The 16,513-nt window shown below is 47.4% G+C and overlaps 1 protein-coding gene across 7 annotated transcripts in view; it reads right to left on the bottom strand.

Moving 5' to 3' along the window:
- The window catches only part of ATP7B (ATPase copper transporting beta), a 71,982-nt gene that overhangs the window by 13,715 nt on the left and 41,754 nt on the right, over positions 1–16,513 (bottom strand). For 5 of the 7 annotated variants that reach the window (XR_007154228.1, XM_047868524.1, XM_047868543.1 and 2 more), the window contains 9 exons: positions 14,816–14,979; positions 12,851–13,012; positions 10,672–10,748; positions 8,748–8,922; positions 6,860–7,093; positions 6,068–6,159; positions 2,434–2,561; positions 2,165–2,319; positions 1,812–1,946 (listed from right to left, as the gene is read on the bottom strand). Coding sequence is in view for 6 of the 7 variants with exons in the window: in XM_047868524.1 (XP_047724480.1) it covers positions 1,812–1,946; positions 2,165–2,319; positions 2,434–2,561; positions 6,068–6,159; positions 6,860–7,093; positions 8,748–8,922; positions 10,672–10,748; positions 12,851–13,012; positions 14,816–14,979 (1,322 nt within the window). In the remaining variant the exon portion in view is untranslated. The remainder of the gene's footprint in view (positions 1–1,811; positions 1,947–2,164; positions 2,320–2,433; positions 2,562–6,067; positions 6,160–6,859; positions 7,094–8,747; positions 8,923–10,671; positions 10,749–12,850; positions 13,013–14,815; positions 14,980–16,513) is intronic. The other 2 variants (XM_047868506.1, XM_047868514.1) reach the window with 2 other exon arrangements.

The raw sequence follows: 16,513 nt of genomic DNA, 5'->3' as shown, positions 1-16,513 counted from the left end.
GCATTCTGACATCGTGATTTATCTTGGTTTATTTTTCAAAATGGCGGCTGTCTCTGAGGTACAATCAGGAGACATTATATTCACTTTAATTATAGTATGTCTTCTAAATCAAGGATACAGAGCACAATTTCTTTAGCGTTCATCTATACTTTATTCCTTGATTTTGAAAGGCAGAATCCTAAAATAAGGTGCATTATTAAAGGGTCATTTCACTTTGATTAGAAACAGTTGCATTCAGATTGAAGGACGCAGTATTTAAGACATAATTGTGGTTTTTAGAGATAAAGATGATATGATTAAAAAAAAACAGTAATTCTCGTTAAAATAACACCGGACACTCCGACGGGACTGGGTGGACTTCTAGAAGGTGACATGAACGTCTCCCTACAAGTGACATCACACAGCAGGGTGACAGTATCTTAAAGGAACATGCAGTACCTCATGCGCCAGCATCCTCCCTGATATTGCGGATAAAAACAAAAGAAGCCAACGTAAGATGGAAAGGCAGAGACCAGCAGAAAGTCACATATTCCAACTTGTTTGGGAATGACTTTTCCCACAGCCACGTGCCAAGGAGCTGCTCTCCCGCAAAAGTGGACATTTGGGGGCAGTCAGGTGCCATAATAGCCCCAGGAAAATTCTAGGAATACAGTCCCAGGTTACTCTTAAAAGCACTGAGGTCTCCTTAAGATGTCAGGAAGAGTTTAACATGGACATTTTTCATTTTAAGATAGGAAACTGGAGACAGAAAGTGACATCTTAGTATATGACATGCACCCTGAGAATGTAAGATGTGCTTTTAATTATGGGTATTTTTTTTTTTAAGAAAAAAATGCTCTGGTCCATGTTTCTTATATTATGGCCCTAAGGTAAAATACACATTAGACTTGGCTGAATATAAAACACTGTTCCACTCACTGGGCAGTTATCAAATACTACACCATGTGGGCCATTCACTGTTGATGTACATCAAGGTTTCTTAGTCTCAGCACTACTGACATTGGGGTCACATAATTCTTTGTTGTGGGGGGCTGTGCTCTGTGTGGTAGGCCATCTGGCAGCATCCCTGGTCTCTACCCACTAGATGTCAGTAGTATTCCCTCCCCGGTCAGGACAACCAAAAACGTCTCCAGACATTGCCAGATGTCTCTGGGGGCAACAAAATTACTCCCAACTGAGAATCACCACAGTTCCTATTTCTCAGGCAGAAAAGCTTTTTTTTGTATTTTACACCCTTTTTGGAAGGGTTTTGATAAAACTGAAATTCCTAAGATCATATTCATCAGTTTTTAACTCAAGAAAGTATATTCCATGGTCTCATGTTATGTTTAATAAATATTTAGTTATTAAGAAGCTTTAGTGTTGCTTGGGAAGCTGCGAGGTTGAGGATGGTATTGATGGACATAGACAGCAAAAAAACATTTTTCTTAACATCTGTTAAGTAACATATCTGTTAAGTAATATTATCATGCCACCAAAATTGTGAAGTGACCTATGATATGTGCCTTATAACCCCAGAAATGGCCAAGATCACATAATGTAAATGTTTTAAGCATTACAACCAAGAGCCAACTGGTATCTGTATAATCATCTAACTAAAGAGCCAAGAGGATCTTTAAAAAAAACCTGCAGGAACAGAGTGACTGATCATCCTATCCTGGCTAAGACTTTGCTGCCTTAAGTAAGCAAAACAAGCAAATAAAGGTAATGGGTAATTAAAACCCAATGAATCTAAGACATGAGAGAATAGGATTAATGGCAAGAGGTTATTTAAAACACAGCAACCATACTTCCCAAAGCATTCAACTTACAGGAAAGTATTTCTGAACAACACCAAAATCGATAAAACCGATTATAATCCATACCACCAACGTCAACGTTGAAATGATGATGATAAATGGGACAAAATATCCACTAAACCGGTCAGCCAGTTGCTGAATGGGTGCCTATGAAAACAAAACACCAAGACCAGGGGAAATTACAATCCACAAAGAAATAAAACACCACAAGCATGAGCAAGAACTGGGGTTCCGAGCCCCCTCGTTAACTACACTTACTAATCAATCTCTACTCCGTAAAATCTGCCTGATTTTACAAAGCTCTTGGAGTCATTCCTAAAACGAGGAAGCTGAAGTTGTGTTATTTTTTTAAATTTCTTCATTACCTTTGACATCTGAGCCTCTTCTACTAATTTCACAATCTGAGCCAAAGTGGTGTCATTGCCCACGTGGGTGGCGTTAATAAGCACAGAGCCATGTGCGTTTATAGACCCAGCAATCACTGTGCTTCCGGGTTTCTTAGTGACAGGCATGGCTTCTCCTAGAGGGGGAGAAAAGAGACCAACCATCATGCATTCAGCCCCACTCAGCACTCATGTGACCTGGCAGGTGCTGTGATACCCACCCAAAGGGAACATGAAACAAGCCACCTAACCTGTGATGAGGGACTCGTCAGCCATGGTACTGCCTTCCAGGACTTTCCCATCCACCGGGAACTTTCCGCCGGGGACGACCTTGATGACGTCGCCCCGCTGCACCAGCTCCATGGGTACTTGCTCCTCTCTGAAACAAATGCCACTCAAGTTACGCACACAGCAATTAACTGGAGCTCACCCCTGCTGGTCTGCCACCCGGGTCGGGTTCTAGACAACGTGTTGGACTGGTTACACTCTTGGCTTTTATACTGAGTGGCGGTATTCATTTTATCTGTTCATTTACAGACTGAGTCAATATTTAGTGCACAGCTAAGTGACAGGTGCTGTACTAGACACTGGAAATACAGCAGTGAACAGGACAGCAAAGTCCCTACCCTCATGAAGACCAATTCTGCGGAAAAAACAGACAATGAACAGGACAGTCCGAGGTATTAAATAAGTGTTATGATGCAAATAATGTGACTCAAGGTCTTTCTTTTTTTTTTTTGGTGGGGGGGGGGTTCACTTGGAAGACATGCTGTGACCTGGAAGACAAGAAGGGCCAACATACAGGGGAAAGAAAGTTCAAGGGGAAAAACTCTGCTAATGCGAAGGCCCTAAGGCAGGAAGGAAGGGTGCCTTTGAAAAACAGGAAGTGAAGCAGGCAGAGTCCAGATCCCGTTGAGTCTTTTAGAACAGAGTACGGGCTTCCAATGTTAAGAGTTTTACTGGAAAGTGACATAATTTGATTCACATTTTCAAGTCATCGCTCTGGCTGCTGCATGAGCACGGGTGGCAGGGACAATAATAGAGGCGGGGAGAAGAGGTGGGCAAGCAAAAGATGGCAGTGGCGTGGGCCAGAGATGGCGTGAACACCCAGGATATTTCCAGGGCACGCAGATATGCTAAATGAGTAAAGAAAAGAAGCAAAGAGGAGCTCGAAATTCTCAGTTACTGAGATGGAGACAAGTGTGCAGAAGCCGCTGAAGGACAGAGAGAGAAGAGAAGAGATGAAATAAAGACCTTCATTTGACACGTCGGGTCTGGGATGCCTATCTGAGTCAAGTAGGGAGCAGAAAATATGACTGGAGCTGAGAGAAGAGGGCAGAGCTAGAGGTACAAATCCCGGAGTTGTCAAAATACACAAGGTACCTACAGCTCGTCTGCGGCAAAGCCAGAAGGAACTCTGGCTTTGAAAATGGCACCACCACAGTGATGACGGCAGTAGAAGGGCCCACGGGGTGTCCACAAGCAAATACTAATCACCATCTCTGGAAAAACACGGAGCTGTGACGGGGGGAGCCCCAGCATCCTTGGGCCATTTCACGTAGCTTCTGTCTCCTGGCAGAGACGCATGTCTCCTCACACTCAAATCAAGGCAGGAGTCCCTGTACCTGCAGCCAGTGCCTTCAGGAGCACCTCAAAATGAAAGGCGGCCAGTAAAAGCGGCCGGTCCGTGGCTTTGTTCCCAGCCGGAACATTCCCGCATCTCAGAAACTCCCAGGTCATTAATTTGTGAGAAAAAGAAGCCAAGGTGTGCAACCTCTGTGGAGCCACGGCAGTCGAGTGCGTGGAGCCCCCACGTGCCAGCTGCTGTCACACAGTGTCCACCCACCTGCAAGACAGGTGAGCCGGTGGCCGAGAGGGCGCCTGTCCCAGCTCTGCCACTCACCCGCCCGCCAAGGACTCTGGGCAAGTCACGCCACCCCACTGGGCTTCGGGTTCTTCCTAAAGAAATGGGGCCGTGGGAGCACCCACCTCCCAGGGGAGTGATCGGGTTAAATTAGGCAGTTTAACCTACTGGTCGCTACTGGGAATGGTATCCTGTAAGTTCTCAAATCTCAACTATCGCTACTGTAATTCTGACTCATATTCAAAAGCCAGCATCAGGGCAAAAACCAGTGCTTCCAGGCCGTGGTCTGCCGGTGCCTCATTCTCTGATTCATGTTTTCGGCACAGACTCGCCGAGTACCCCCTCGGGAAGCAACGGAGGAGGGCCTGTCTCAGCCTCCGACGGCCATTCTGGGGCACACACTCACAAACCCACACTGGCCACAGCGTGCAGAACGGGCAGTACCACTGGGGTGGGGCACAGGGCTGCTTTGACAACAGGAGTTTGGACTGTAAGTCATGCTGGATGGTAAGAAGCAGCAAAGACAGACACACTGAAGAGCAATGAGACACTGACAGAGGGACGTTCCTGAGCAGAGGCCCAGAAGGAGAGGAAGGGAGCGTACAGAGGGAAGGCCAGCTTTGTAGGCTGAGTGACAGGAAACTGATGCATTTCCCACCCCGGAGTCAGAGTGAGATCACAGTCCAAAGGGGAGAGTGGTGGGGCTGGAGAGAGAATTCAGGAATGTGAAGGTCTGAAATAAGCACTGCCTAGAATATGAAAACGAGGCTGACCAGGGAAATACAGAAGCCTGAATTCGTGAAAATGCCTGTATTATTAAATATGCGTTGGAGTGCCTGGGTGGCTCAGTCAGTTAAGCATCTGGCTTCGGCTCAGGTCATGATCTCACAGTTCGTGAGTTCGAGCTCCACGTCGGGCTCTGTGCTGACAGCTCAGAGCCTGGAGCCTGCTTTGGATTCTGTCTCCTTCTCTCTCTGCCCCTCCCCCACTCATGCTCTGTCTTTCTCTCTCTAAAATAAGAAAACATAAAAAATTTTTATTTATTTATTTATTTATTTATTTTTTTAATTTTTTTTTTCAATGTTTATTTTATTTTTGGGACAGAGAGAGACAGAGCATGAACGGGGGAGGGGCAGAGAGAGAGGGAGACACAGAATCGGAAACAGGCTCCAGGCTCTGAGCCATCAGCCCAGAGCCCGACGCGGGGCTCGAACTCACAGACCGCGAGATCGTGACCTGGCTGAAGTCGGACGCTTAACCGGCTGTGCCACCCAGGCGCCCCAAAAATTTTTTAAAAAAATAAGCAAATATGCCTTAAAAGCCAGTATGTGTAAGGGTTAAGAATATGGGCTGTGGAACCAAGAGCTTGGGTTATAACTCAATTCCACTACTTAATACCTGTGTGACTTTAGGCCACTTGCTTAGCCTTTTTGAACTTCACTTTCCTCATCTGCAAAATAAAGGTAATAATAGTCCCCTCCTCCTACAGTTTTTTTTTTTTAATTTAGATGTAATACAAAGAGGTTAAAAGTGTCTGACAGACAATAAATGCTATATAAGTTCCAGCAATAATAATAACCACCGTATTATTTTTAGTATCTGCTAACTATATGAAGAAGAAAAATACTTCTCCCATCTGTATTCCTTGGCAAGTTGAACCTCATCCCTCAGCCTTGTAAATCCTCAGGTCTTGCAAGGAAGGCCCAACGTGTGGACCGTGCTCCGTGCTCTGTGAAGCTTTCCCTGACCACCGCTAGCCTTCCTCTTCTCAATTCCAGAGACACGAATCACCTCTACCTCTCATTTGTCATTCAGCAAACCACACCACCTTGAATTCTCGTGGATCTCGTAATCTGTAAACGCCTTATTAATTACCTGGATCAACAGGATGGACCTGGCCATACAAGTCTTTGCTGGCCCCCACAATGTCTAGTGTAAGGTCATGAACACAATGGGTGTCTCAGGTGTCTTACACAAGTCTGATATAAATTGGTCGAAAACTTTGGATGAAGACAACCCACCTGATGATCAAGTTGTCCTCGCCAAGGGTCACAACGGTGGCTTCCGTGGCTTGGAGAGACATGAGTTTGGCAAGGGCTTCTGAGGTTTTGCTCTAGGAAACAGCCAGAATGGAAAACAAGCTATCATAAGCTGACCGGTGCAAACCCAGACCAATGCTTACCAGGCGGGTATCAGAGAAAACCCCTGCGGAAAGAGGCCGACCCCTCATAACACAGACACAGTGCACATCAAAAGGCTCCTCCAGGATGGATGTTACTCACTGCAGTCATCTCCACACTGAAGGTACAATACCACCAAGTTCTATGAATTACATTTCAGCTGAAAAGACAGGACCAGTCTGCCTACTAACTGCCTCTTTTTTTTTTTTTTTAAGGTTCAATTTAATTTCTTTTAAGGCCTCAGTCCTACTCTTTTATAGAATACATTAAAATGCAGGGTGTTAAATATGGCCTGACCGTAAGATGGAAACATGGATTTCTAGACTCATGAGCCAAATACTCAGTTATGTACGAAGAGGCAGTATACGTGCGGGCCTGAAATCCGGAGTTCTTTTCATTACACAATGCGCCTGAATAAAGGTTTCAGTAATTAACCAGATTAGCTGGGATTTCAGAAGTAGCAATCAGTTTGGAGATTAGCGATCAGAACACCTAATTATATGTCGGTTTCACATTTCTTTAAGTCTTTTGCCAGACTGTGTATAATTAGTAATTCTAAACAAGGCGTTCACATGAATTAAGACTTATATTACTGAAGACACAGTTCTTTTTTTCCCCCGGAGCTGCAGTTACCTTCGCCACGTGTTCCAGCCACCGGCCCAGAGCAATGAACACAAAGAGCATGGGGGGGGTGTCAAAGAAGGTCACGGGGCTTCTCTCCGCCTTCTCAGCCACGGCCACCACCAGGATGATGACTGAGTAGGTATAGGCGATGCTCGTGGCCAGCACGATGAGCACGTCCATGTTGGCCGCCCCGTGCCGCAGAGATCTGTAGGCCTGGATGTAGAAGTACCACCCGCCAAGGAGCTGAAAGACAGAGGACAGCAACATTGCATGAGCAGGCATCCAGTCCAAGGAGCAACCAGAGACCCGGAGGCCCCTCAGGGCTGCAAATGCTTGGACATTACTTTCTACTCTGCGAGTGACATGTAGGAAAAGTATTTCCTGATTCATAAGACTACTGGCCACAGGAACGGAGGGTCAAGGTCATGGGGGACCTTTCAAACCCACAGCACATGACCTGAATGTCCATCAGCAGAGAACGGTGGCCATGGTGACATCAATCATGGTTCATTTATAACATGGATAGTGCTATGCAGTCCCAAAAGAGGATGTGTGCTAGGTCTATAAACCACTCACCTGAAAGATGCCCATGAGACATGGTTAAGTGAAAAAGCCAGTTATAAATCAGTTTATCTAGTATGATCCTATTTCCGTTAAAACATACAAAGTCCCAGGGTGCCTGGGTGGCTCAGTCAGTTAAGCGACCGACTTCGGCTCAGGTCATGATCTTGCGGTCTGTGAGTTCGAGCCCCACATCAGGCTCTGTGCTGACAGCTCGGGGCCTGGAACCTGTTTCAGATTCTGTGTCTCCCTCTCTCTCTGACCCTACCCCATTCATGCTCTGTCTCTCTCTGTCTCAAAAATAAACAAACATTTAAAAAAAAAATTAAAAAAAAAAGTCCGTGTGTCTATATTATGTGAACATGTACACACATACATATACATGAAAATGAGTATTTTTTCTACATAGATGAAGATCTGTAAACATGCACGCCCAACCAGTAATAATACTAAGGTAACCCTGGGGAACAGGATTGGGCTGGAGGCAGGGTATGATTCTAGCGAAAGAGTATCTTCCCTTTTGATTCTCCTACCTCAGTATGGTTTGGATTATCTACAATAAATATATATTACATTTATAATTAAAAAGAAAATACAGAGAAAAGCAAATTCAGCTGACAAATAATTACACTCAGTCTTAAACCAGAGACATTCTCACGTTACCTCAGGAGTTTTATTTTTTATTCTAAAACAGATGGGAGGGCACACTTCCCACCAGAAACACAGCCAGCTCCTAAATATCGTCCCTAGAGTAGAAGCTCCAGCAGGCCCATCTCTTCTAAATTATAATTTCCTCATGGGGCACCTGGGTGGCTCATTTGGTTAAGCGTCCAACTTTGGCCCAGGTCACGATCTCACGGCTCGTGGGTTCGAGCCCCGTGTCGGGCTCTCTGCTGACAGCTCGGAGCCTGGAGCCTGCTTCGGATTCTGCGTCTCCCTCTCTCTGTGCCCCTCCCCTGCTCATGCTCTGTCTCTGTCTCTCAAAAATGAATAAACGTTAAAAACAATTTTTTAATAAATTATAATTTCCTCAGAACCACAGCCCTGTCATTCGGGGCACGAGCCACTGCTTTTGACAACAAAGGCAGTGCAAACTAAACAATAAACAAATACGGGACACACCGCGTCACCAACACCTACAACCACCTACAACCACTGTGAAAGTGACAGCGAAACCAGGTCCTTTCAGTGCCCCCCGCAGGTCCTAAAGGAAAACAGCAGCCCCTGCAGGAAAGCTGTGATAAAATGCCGCCTAAGCCAAGCTGATGGGCTGTGTCTGGCATGACAGGGCAGAGAATCTGCTGGCCACACAGAGGCAGGGAGGGAAGATACCCACCTGGACGAAGGTGCACAGGATAAAGAAGATGAGATTTAGAATGGACAGTCCTGGAACGATGTTGTGGTCCAGGACCATTGTCTCGTGGGGCTCGTTGCTGGGCACCAACATATAGATCATTAAACCCATAACAGGGATGCCAAACATCAGGCTGCACAGAAAAGACTTCTTCCACCTGCAAAGCAAAGCAGCACAGCAACCTATTAGCTGTCACCTGCCAGCTGGGTTATGGGCTAGTCTCCTCCTGGGGGCTCAGGTTAAGACTTGCCTTTGGCACACGTCTGGGCCGGCCGGCCAAGGGTACGAAAATGAAGGGAAGGTTCTCTCCCTGACGCCCGCCACCTGAGAGGATATCTAAACGTTCACACTTCTCAGGGCTGTTCCAGGGACATACAGACAGCCTCTGCCTGCCCATGGCTGACCTGTTGCCTCTAATCTCTAGGGGAGGCAACTGAGGCCCAGAACTGAGAATCTAGACCCAGGAAGTTGAACATCCCAGTCCATATGGCTGCCTGCTGCTCTTTCTTCAAAATAAAATCTTATACAGACTCCCAAGTAAAAAGCAGATAAGAGCAAAATTGTATTAGTATGAACATACTTATACGTTTGACCTTCAAAATAGAGTCAGTGACTGGGGCGCCTGGGTGGCTCAGTCGGTTACGTCCGTCTTCGGCTCAGGTCATGATCTTGCCGTCTGTGGGTTCAAGCCCCGCCATCAGGCTCTGTGCTGACAGCTCAGAGCCTGGAGCCTGCTTCCGATTCTGTGACTCCCACTCTCTCTGCCCCTCCCCCGCTCACACTCTCTCTCTGTCTCTCTCTCTCTCTCTCAAAATAATAAATATTAAAACAAATTAAAGAGTCAGTGAGAACCGTAAAGCATTCTTGATGGACACCACAGTGACAGCTCTGGTCTCCTGTCAGCGTCAGCATCCATGCAATTCCCACTGACTGTTGTGGAAGCTCTGACACATCTCCACCCTGGCCCACAGACCCTGGCCTACAACACTGAAGTCTACACTCTCAGGCTGCCGCCAGGGCCCTGGAATTAGCCCGGCCGCTGGCCTTCCAGGTGCATCTCCTTTCAGTCCTTGCCTCCTCCAGGCATGCCAACCAGAGCAAAGGACAGGAGTCCCTGAGGGGCCCCCCCGCTGTCACCTCCATGCCCCTTGAGAACTCTCACCTCAACCCCCACCTCCACTGCCTGGCAAACTTCCACTCATTCTTTGAGGCTCAGATCATGTGTCTCCTGCTAGTTGGCTTCCCACCTGATCCACCGCCCACCCACTCTTTCCTAGCCCAGCTGTGACAGTATCCCACTCATTCCTAACACCAGGCATAGCGCCCTACATACGACAGTGCCCGTGTGTTTGCTGAATGAGTAAGTGCACATCTGCATCAACGAATAAACTCAGGCCTCCTTCTTCCCAGGCCATTTTCTTTCCAGTGACCATGCTTCCTGCCCTCAGACCCCACTTCTAGAACCCTTTCAAATAAAGTCTTAAGATACTGTGTTGTAAAAGGAAAAACCCACACCCTCTCCCTCCCATCCCAACTTAAGTGCTGTCCTGTCTGTTAGCCACCAGCTGTAAGTGGCTATCTAAATTAAAATCAGTTAAGATCAAATGAAATTAAAAACTCAGTTCCTTAGTCCCATGAACAGCTCAGCAGCTGGTGGCTCCCAGACTGGGCCCTGAGGGTAGAGAACACTTCTGTCATCGCGAGGAGGTCTGTCGGGACAGCGCTCCTCTAGAGGGTTAATGTCACAAGGGTAGTAAGGCAGCTAGTCCATGTGGACGGCACTGTGGGAAGCCAGGCGGGCAGGGACACCCTTAAGCACAGAACGAGGCAGTCAGGCCCAGAAGGGGCGGGCGGAGCGGGGGACACTTAGACAAGAGCTGCAGCGTATCTTTTCTGTTCTACCTACTGCTTTATTTCCACCTTGTGGTCCAAGTGATGCACGTTGGGGTTTCTCTGGGCCGGGGAAGCATGAAAGCCGATTTCCTTGTTATTAAAAAAAGAAAAGTGAGAAAGAGGGAGGAAGGCACTTGGTTAAAACATGCGTTGGTAGAAAGCATTTTACATCTTTTGAAATTAGAAAGTCATTCGAAAATCGCTCAAAAGACTGGATTGGTTTTTCCGTTCATGACTTCCGTTCCCAAATCATACTACAAGTCCTGTCAGAGGTCCAGCACCAGCTATGCTCACAGACTGTGTCATCCCCAAGGAGGTGGCCCCAGACAGCGACTCCTATTCCTTCTGTGGGCTAAGGCAGCAGGTTCTGGAAGAAACTTCAGCATGCCCCGAGGCTGATCAATGCTGAATTAGACACACAGAACTGCTGTGTGAAGAACCCCAAACATAGAGGGGTCACTCATTCCCTGCATGAGGAAACTGAAGGTCAGAGGTTAGAGATCCTGCCCAGAGCCATCGTGCTGTCAGAAGAGCGAGGCCCAGTGCTTGGTGCTCAGGTCTCCGGACTCCCAGCCCAGGCCCCTTCCCACTGAGCAGACCCTGGCTCCCTCAACACCTGCACGCTGCGGCTCCCACTGAAGCCAGATGGGGACTGTACCGCAATCTGCTGGTTCTTTTCAGCGTTTCTTGCGCAGCCTCGCTCCCTGACCCTCTCTTCCTTATTTGATCTGACCCCTTTATGAAATTACACAGGAAAAGCTGTCAGGAAATGTCCCAAGAGTCAGCACAATATAAAGAGGGGCCTTGGACTCTTTGGGATTTCACACAAAAATGAAAAGTTCTGGTTGGAGAAAGAGCATCTAGGACCGTGTAAAGACAAATCCTTTTACGACTAATACCAACCTAATTACATTAGGAAAAGATGCACCAGAGACGCAAGAACGGAGGCCAGACATTGGCAATATTCCTCAGACACGGATAAAGGCGGCACCGCCCTGAGGTCGGCGGGCAGAATGGGGGCCGGGACGGGCATGGTAAGTAAGAAGGGTGACTGACATGTGCTCAAAGCACCACCTGGGACTCTCCCGCCTATGAGCACAACAGTCTGACTTCTTAGCCTCATCAGGGCCACATCACTGCTGTTCTGTAAGACCTGTGGTGTGGCAAAACTCGAAAGGCCGCTGAGCTTGGAACTGTAAGGTCTGGGTTTGAGGGCCAGTCCTGCAACCTTTAGCTGGGTACCAGCGAGCAAAGTCACTTAACCTCTCTGGGGATCTTTCTCCATCTGATAAAGAAGCTGTGTTGTGTGCCTCTAGGACAGAATTATTAGCAGCAGCGGCAGCAGCCTAAATAACACACATCAAAGAGCTCTGCTAAGCCACACAACAGACAACATCTCCCTTAAACACGCGCGCAGTGAAGAGAAAATGAATGACAACTTCAGGCCTGCCACAAGACGCTTCCCTGTGTTAGAACGTCCTGCTGAACTCCATTTATCCTGACCATCAGTTATTACGAGTTAATCTCGTTGAGTTTTGACTCTCTTCACCCATTCAGCTCAGCACTAATGTTCACCCGCTCACGGTGTGGTAGAATACGGGCCTTAAAAAGGAAATGGCGGTGTCTGTGGACAAAGCGAGGGAGGGAACGGAGGTAGGGAGTGCATGAACACTAAGTAATTTTCCAAAAGAGAAACGACCAAACTCTCCCATCAACGAACAGTCCTGACATAGTGGTAAAACGCAGTACAATTCGTCTCATTTCCAACAATCCTTCGGTCTATAGATGTTTGGTCCAGGCTTAAATAATACTTCACAATTATAATTAGGTAATTAAACCCCATGTGCCAGGTATCCTGCTGATACTGATGTTTCTCCAGGAATATCTGCAATTAAGACAATGATATCCTTTTTCTTACCCATTCACTGATTTTCACCCTCAGACTGTCTGATATTGACTTGATTTCACAGGTTATTTTAAAACAATGCACCTTTATTCCCATCGGAAAACCTGAAGGAGAGGTTAGGTGACTTTTTTCTTTTTAATTTTTTTGGTTAGCTATATTTTCTCATTTTCCTACAGTGCGTATAAATCACTGTTTTGAAAAAGGAAGGTATATTTTTTTTAATTGAAGTATAGTTGATGCACAACGCTACCTTAGTTCGTATAATGTTTTTAAATGAACGACTTACCTCGATAATCTTGACAATATCCCGCGGACCAATCATTTCAGGATCAAACTTCACGTGGGCTTTGCTGGTGGCAAGGGCCACAGAGGCGTAGGTGATGCCGTTCGTTCTGGTGAGTTTGGACTCTATGTTGTGAACACAGGATGCACAGGTCATGCCCGTGATCTGCCGCACAAGACAAAAATACTACTCAGGACTGAGAGGATCCCGTCAAAGGCACATGGGGGGCTGGGTTAACAGGCAGCCACGAGCCCTTCCTCCTTCCACAGCACCCTTCCTGAGGCCCTGGACTCCCATCTCCAGACCTGTGTGCAGGACTTACACCCGGAACATTCCCCCAGGGGCTGTGGGCATAGAAACAGTGCTTCTTCCCGAACTCGGGGACAAGAGACGTAGCCAGTCACTGAGCAGATGGCAATAGACCGCGGCTTCACTTCCAGCTCTGACAGTGATGGGCTTTCGTGAGCCACCCTACCCTCTCCGTGAGGCCACTGTTGCCACGCCATGCTGCATGTCTTCACATCATGGAGTGAGACATGCCATCCCTGGATATGTATTTAGGCAAGTCAGATGAGTCACTCTTCCAAGTATCAGAGGTCAACATTTCCCAGAATACTAATTAAATACAGACATAAAATGTCCGGTGTCTGAGCATGTGATAACGATATAACTGATACTGCTCAGTTTAAGATAAAAAACACTGTTCAAAAAATGTTTTCACCGGGGTGCCTGGGTGGCTCAGTTGGTTAAGCGTCTGACTTTGGCTCAGGTCACGACCTCGAGGTCCATGGGCTCAAGCCCTGCTTGGGGCTCTGTACTGACGGCTCAGAGCCTGGGGCCTGTTTCAGATTCTGTGTCTCTCTCTCTCTGCCACCCCGTGCTCATGCTCATGCTCTCTCTCTCTCAAAAACAAATAAACATTAAAAATAATCTTTTTTTAATGTTTTCACCTTTCCCAATGATATTTGTGATCTAGATTTTCCACAGTAGTCTGAGAGAGGCAGAGGCATCCCCTTGGGGCTGAGGGTCTGCAGCGAGGGTCCTGCTCCTGTGGCGGGCATGACCGGGGCTAGAACCCAGAGAGCAGGTCATGTTACCTGACCACACACTGGGAGGTCTGTCCAGGGCAAAGGGTTTGCTCTACAAAGAATGTCACTTATCAAGAGCTCAAAGTGCCACTCGTGTCCTTAGTACTCTTTAAACATTTACTTACTACTAACAGCAGTAACTGAACACAGTTAAGGAAGCAAGACCCTTTCACCTCAGTAAAACAGCATTACTCACAGTCTCCCCTTATTTACACATAAAAAGCTTTGTACGGAAGTGCCTGTGAACACAGCATATCGGAAATACTAGATATACCCAATGTTTCAGTGATTTGCCATCATGTGCAGATGACAGTAGACAGACAGGAAAAACGAGGCCCCGTACCATCCCCTCCCCGCCCACACTAGGCACAGCAACCACCCTTACCGATCATCTTGGACTGTGTGCTTCAGGACGCCGGTCGCCAATTACCTTCTAGACACCCCTGTGCCTACGAGCCGGCCCTCCCCCGCTGTGGTGGCGCTGGTTGACACTGGCTACCACACCGACTCACCTCCCCTGGCCTTGCCACATCTCTGCATTCTAGCTTCCCTCTGGGCCTTATGGAATGTGGTCATATTCAACTGTCTCAAAACCAAGCTCTGGGTGGCTGCCACGTTTAGTTCCTCTTCCTCCTACACTCCCGCCACCCACCTGCTCCTCCTCCTCACACCTTGAAGGCGCCCAGTGGGATGTACCCCTAAGACTCTGTGACATAACTGACATTCCTGCACAAAATGAACAGGTCGTTGTCGTTGGCTTCAAAGGAGAACGCAACTCCGACAACACACAAGGATACGTGCAAAATGGCAGAAGTTTCCCGGCCCCTGTCAGATGCCTGCAGCCCTCTTGCCCCAGCGCCCGCCCGGCCGCTACACTTACGATCAGCTCGAGGTCACCATCTGAGCCTGTGTAGTTTTCCATTACCGCAGCCTCAAAGCCCAAGTCCTGGATGAGCTGAGCTATCTCCAGCGGCTGGATGACTTCCGGATTGTACTTAACCTCTGCCTTTCCAGCCATCAAGGCGACCAGCACCGAGAGAATACCTGGAACCGTCGGGCCACAGTTACAACACTCCAGGCAGGGCCTCTGGGATGACACATTCAACACAACCTAACAAAGAAACACATCTGCTCCCAGAAGCCTCTAGAACAGGAGTTCTCAAACCGGACTGCACTTTAGGATCACTTGGCCTTTTAACGAGCACCATGCCTGGCCCCAAACCCAAACCAGTTAAACCAGGACCCCTCAGGGTGGGTGCCAGGCATCTTTTTGTAAAGCTCCCCAGGAGACTTTAACGTACCAGCCAAGTGTGAGAACCACTGTTCTAGAACAGCACTCCTCACACGTTGATGGGCAAATCAACCGAGGACCTTGATAAACTACAGATTCCGGCTCAGTAGGTTTGGAGTGGGTCTGAGGTTCTGTAGGTCCACCCGGCTCCCAGGTGATGCCTGTGCTGCTGGCCCCGGGATGGCAGCAGAGTGGGGTGGGGGGTGGGGTGGGTGGCTTTGAGTCAGGCTGGAGAAGACACGGACCGTGTCCACACCTCACAGCAAGGGATACGTACAGTCTGCAGCTTGCAACTACTAAATGTCAGCTAAATGGTGTCCTTTTCCCTCAGACACTTTTCATACACGGAGAAAAAAATTCTTTCAAAAGTGGTTGTCCTTACTCTTTTTCAGGCTCTGATCCCATTCAGAAGTGGAAGAGAAATCCTACAGATTACAGACCACCCCGACTCTCAATTAATTTGGCTTAAAAATTTTCAACTTCATTTTGGTGCGAGAGTAATACCCATTCGTTAGAAACCAGACTTCAGATTTTGGATTTGGATCTTTCCTGGGGCTACGCCATCATGACAATGAGCGACAGATACACATTCTGACACATTTCAGGGTGGCTCGGCCAAGCTATGATGTTTGGTCGGTTAGGTGTATTAAACGCATTTTTTTAAATGTTCATGCATTTTTGTAGGGGGGAGGGGCAGAGAGAGAGGGAGGGAGAGAATCCCAAGCAGGGTCCGTACTATCAGCACAGAGCCCAACATGGGGCTGTGAACCTGAGCCAAAACCAAGAGTCTGATGCTTAACTGACTGAGCCATCCAGGCTTTAATGCATTTTTGACTTGCAATATTTTTAACATACGATGCATTGACTGGGACATGATGCCATTGTATATCCAGCGAGATTATTTGTGAGTTTGAGGGGGAAAATAAGACTCATTCACATAAAAGAAAGAAACGTGCTTTAGAAAGGATGCCATACGGAATAAAAATGAGGGCTGCAAGTCAGGAAAAGAAACACAAGAACCATGAGATGTAGGACATTTTATGAACAGCCAGCCCATGGATGACAAAGAAACTCTTAGAATACCTAAATTTGAGAAGAGTCTTTCTAGAGCTCCAGCCACAATAAAACATAGGGAACAAGAGGCTGGAGACACATCACCCTAATTTGGGGCTGCCTGTGATGGCCAAGGAATCTGAGCAGAGAGATACATGGAAAGAGAGAAAGGGACTCCGGTGGCAAGGTCATCGTGGTTAAGGTATTTTCCAAACAAAAGCGGGACAGGATCTT

Source organism: Prionailurus viverrinus, chromosome A1 (assembly GCF_022837055.1).
Source record: "Prionailurus viverrinus isolate Anna chromosome A1, UM_Priviv_1.0, whole genome shotgun sequence".
Classification (NCBI taxonomy): domain Eukaryota; kingdom Metazoa; phylum Chordata; class Mammalia; order Carnivora; family Felidae; genus Prionailurus; species Prionailurus viverrinus.
The sequence above is the reverse complement of the archived record's forward strand: the minus strand, read 5'-3'. Positions and strand labels throughout refer to the sequence as shown.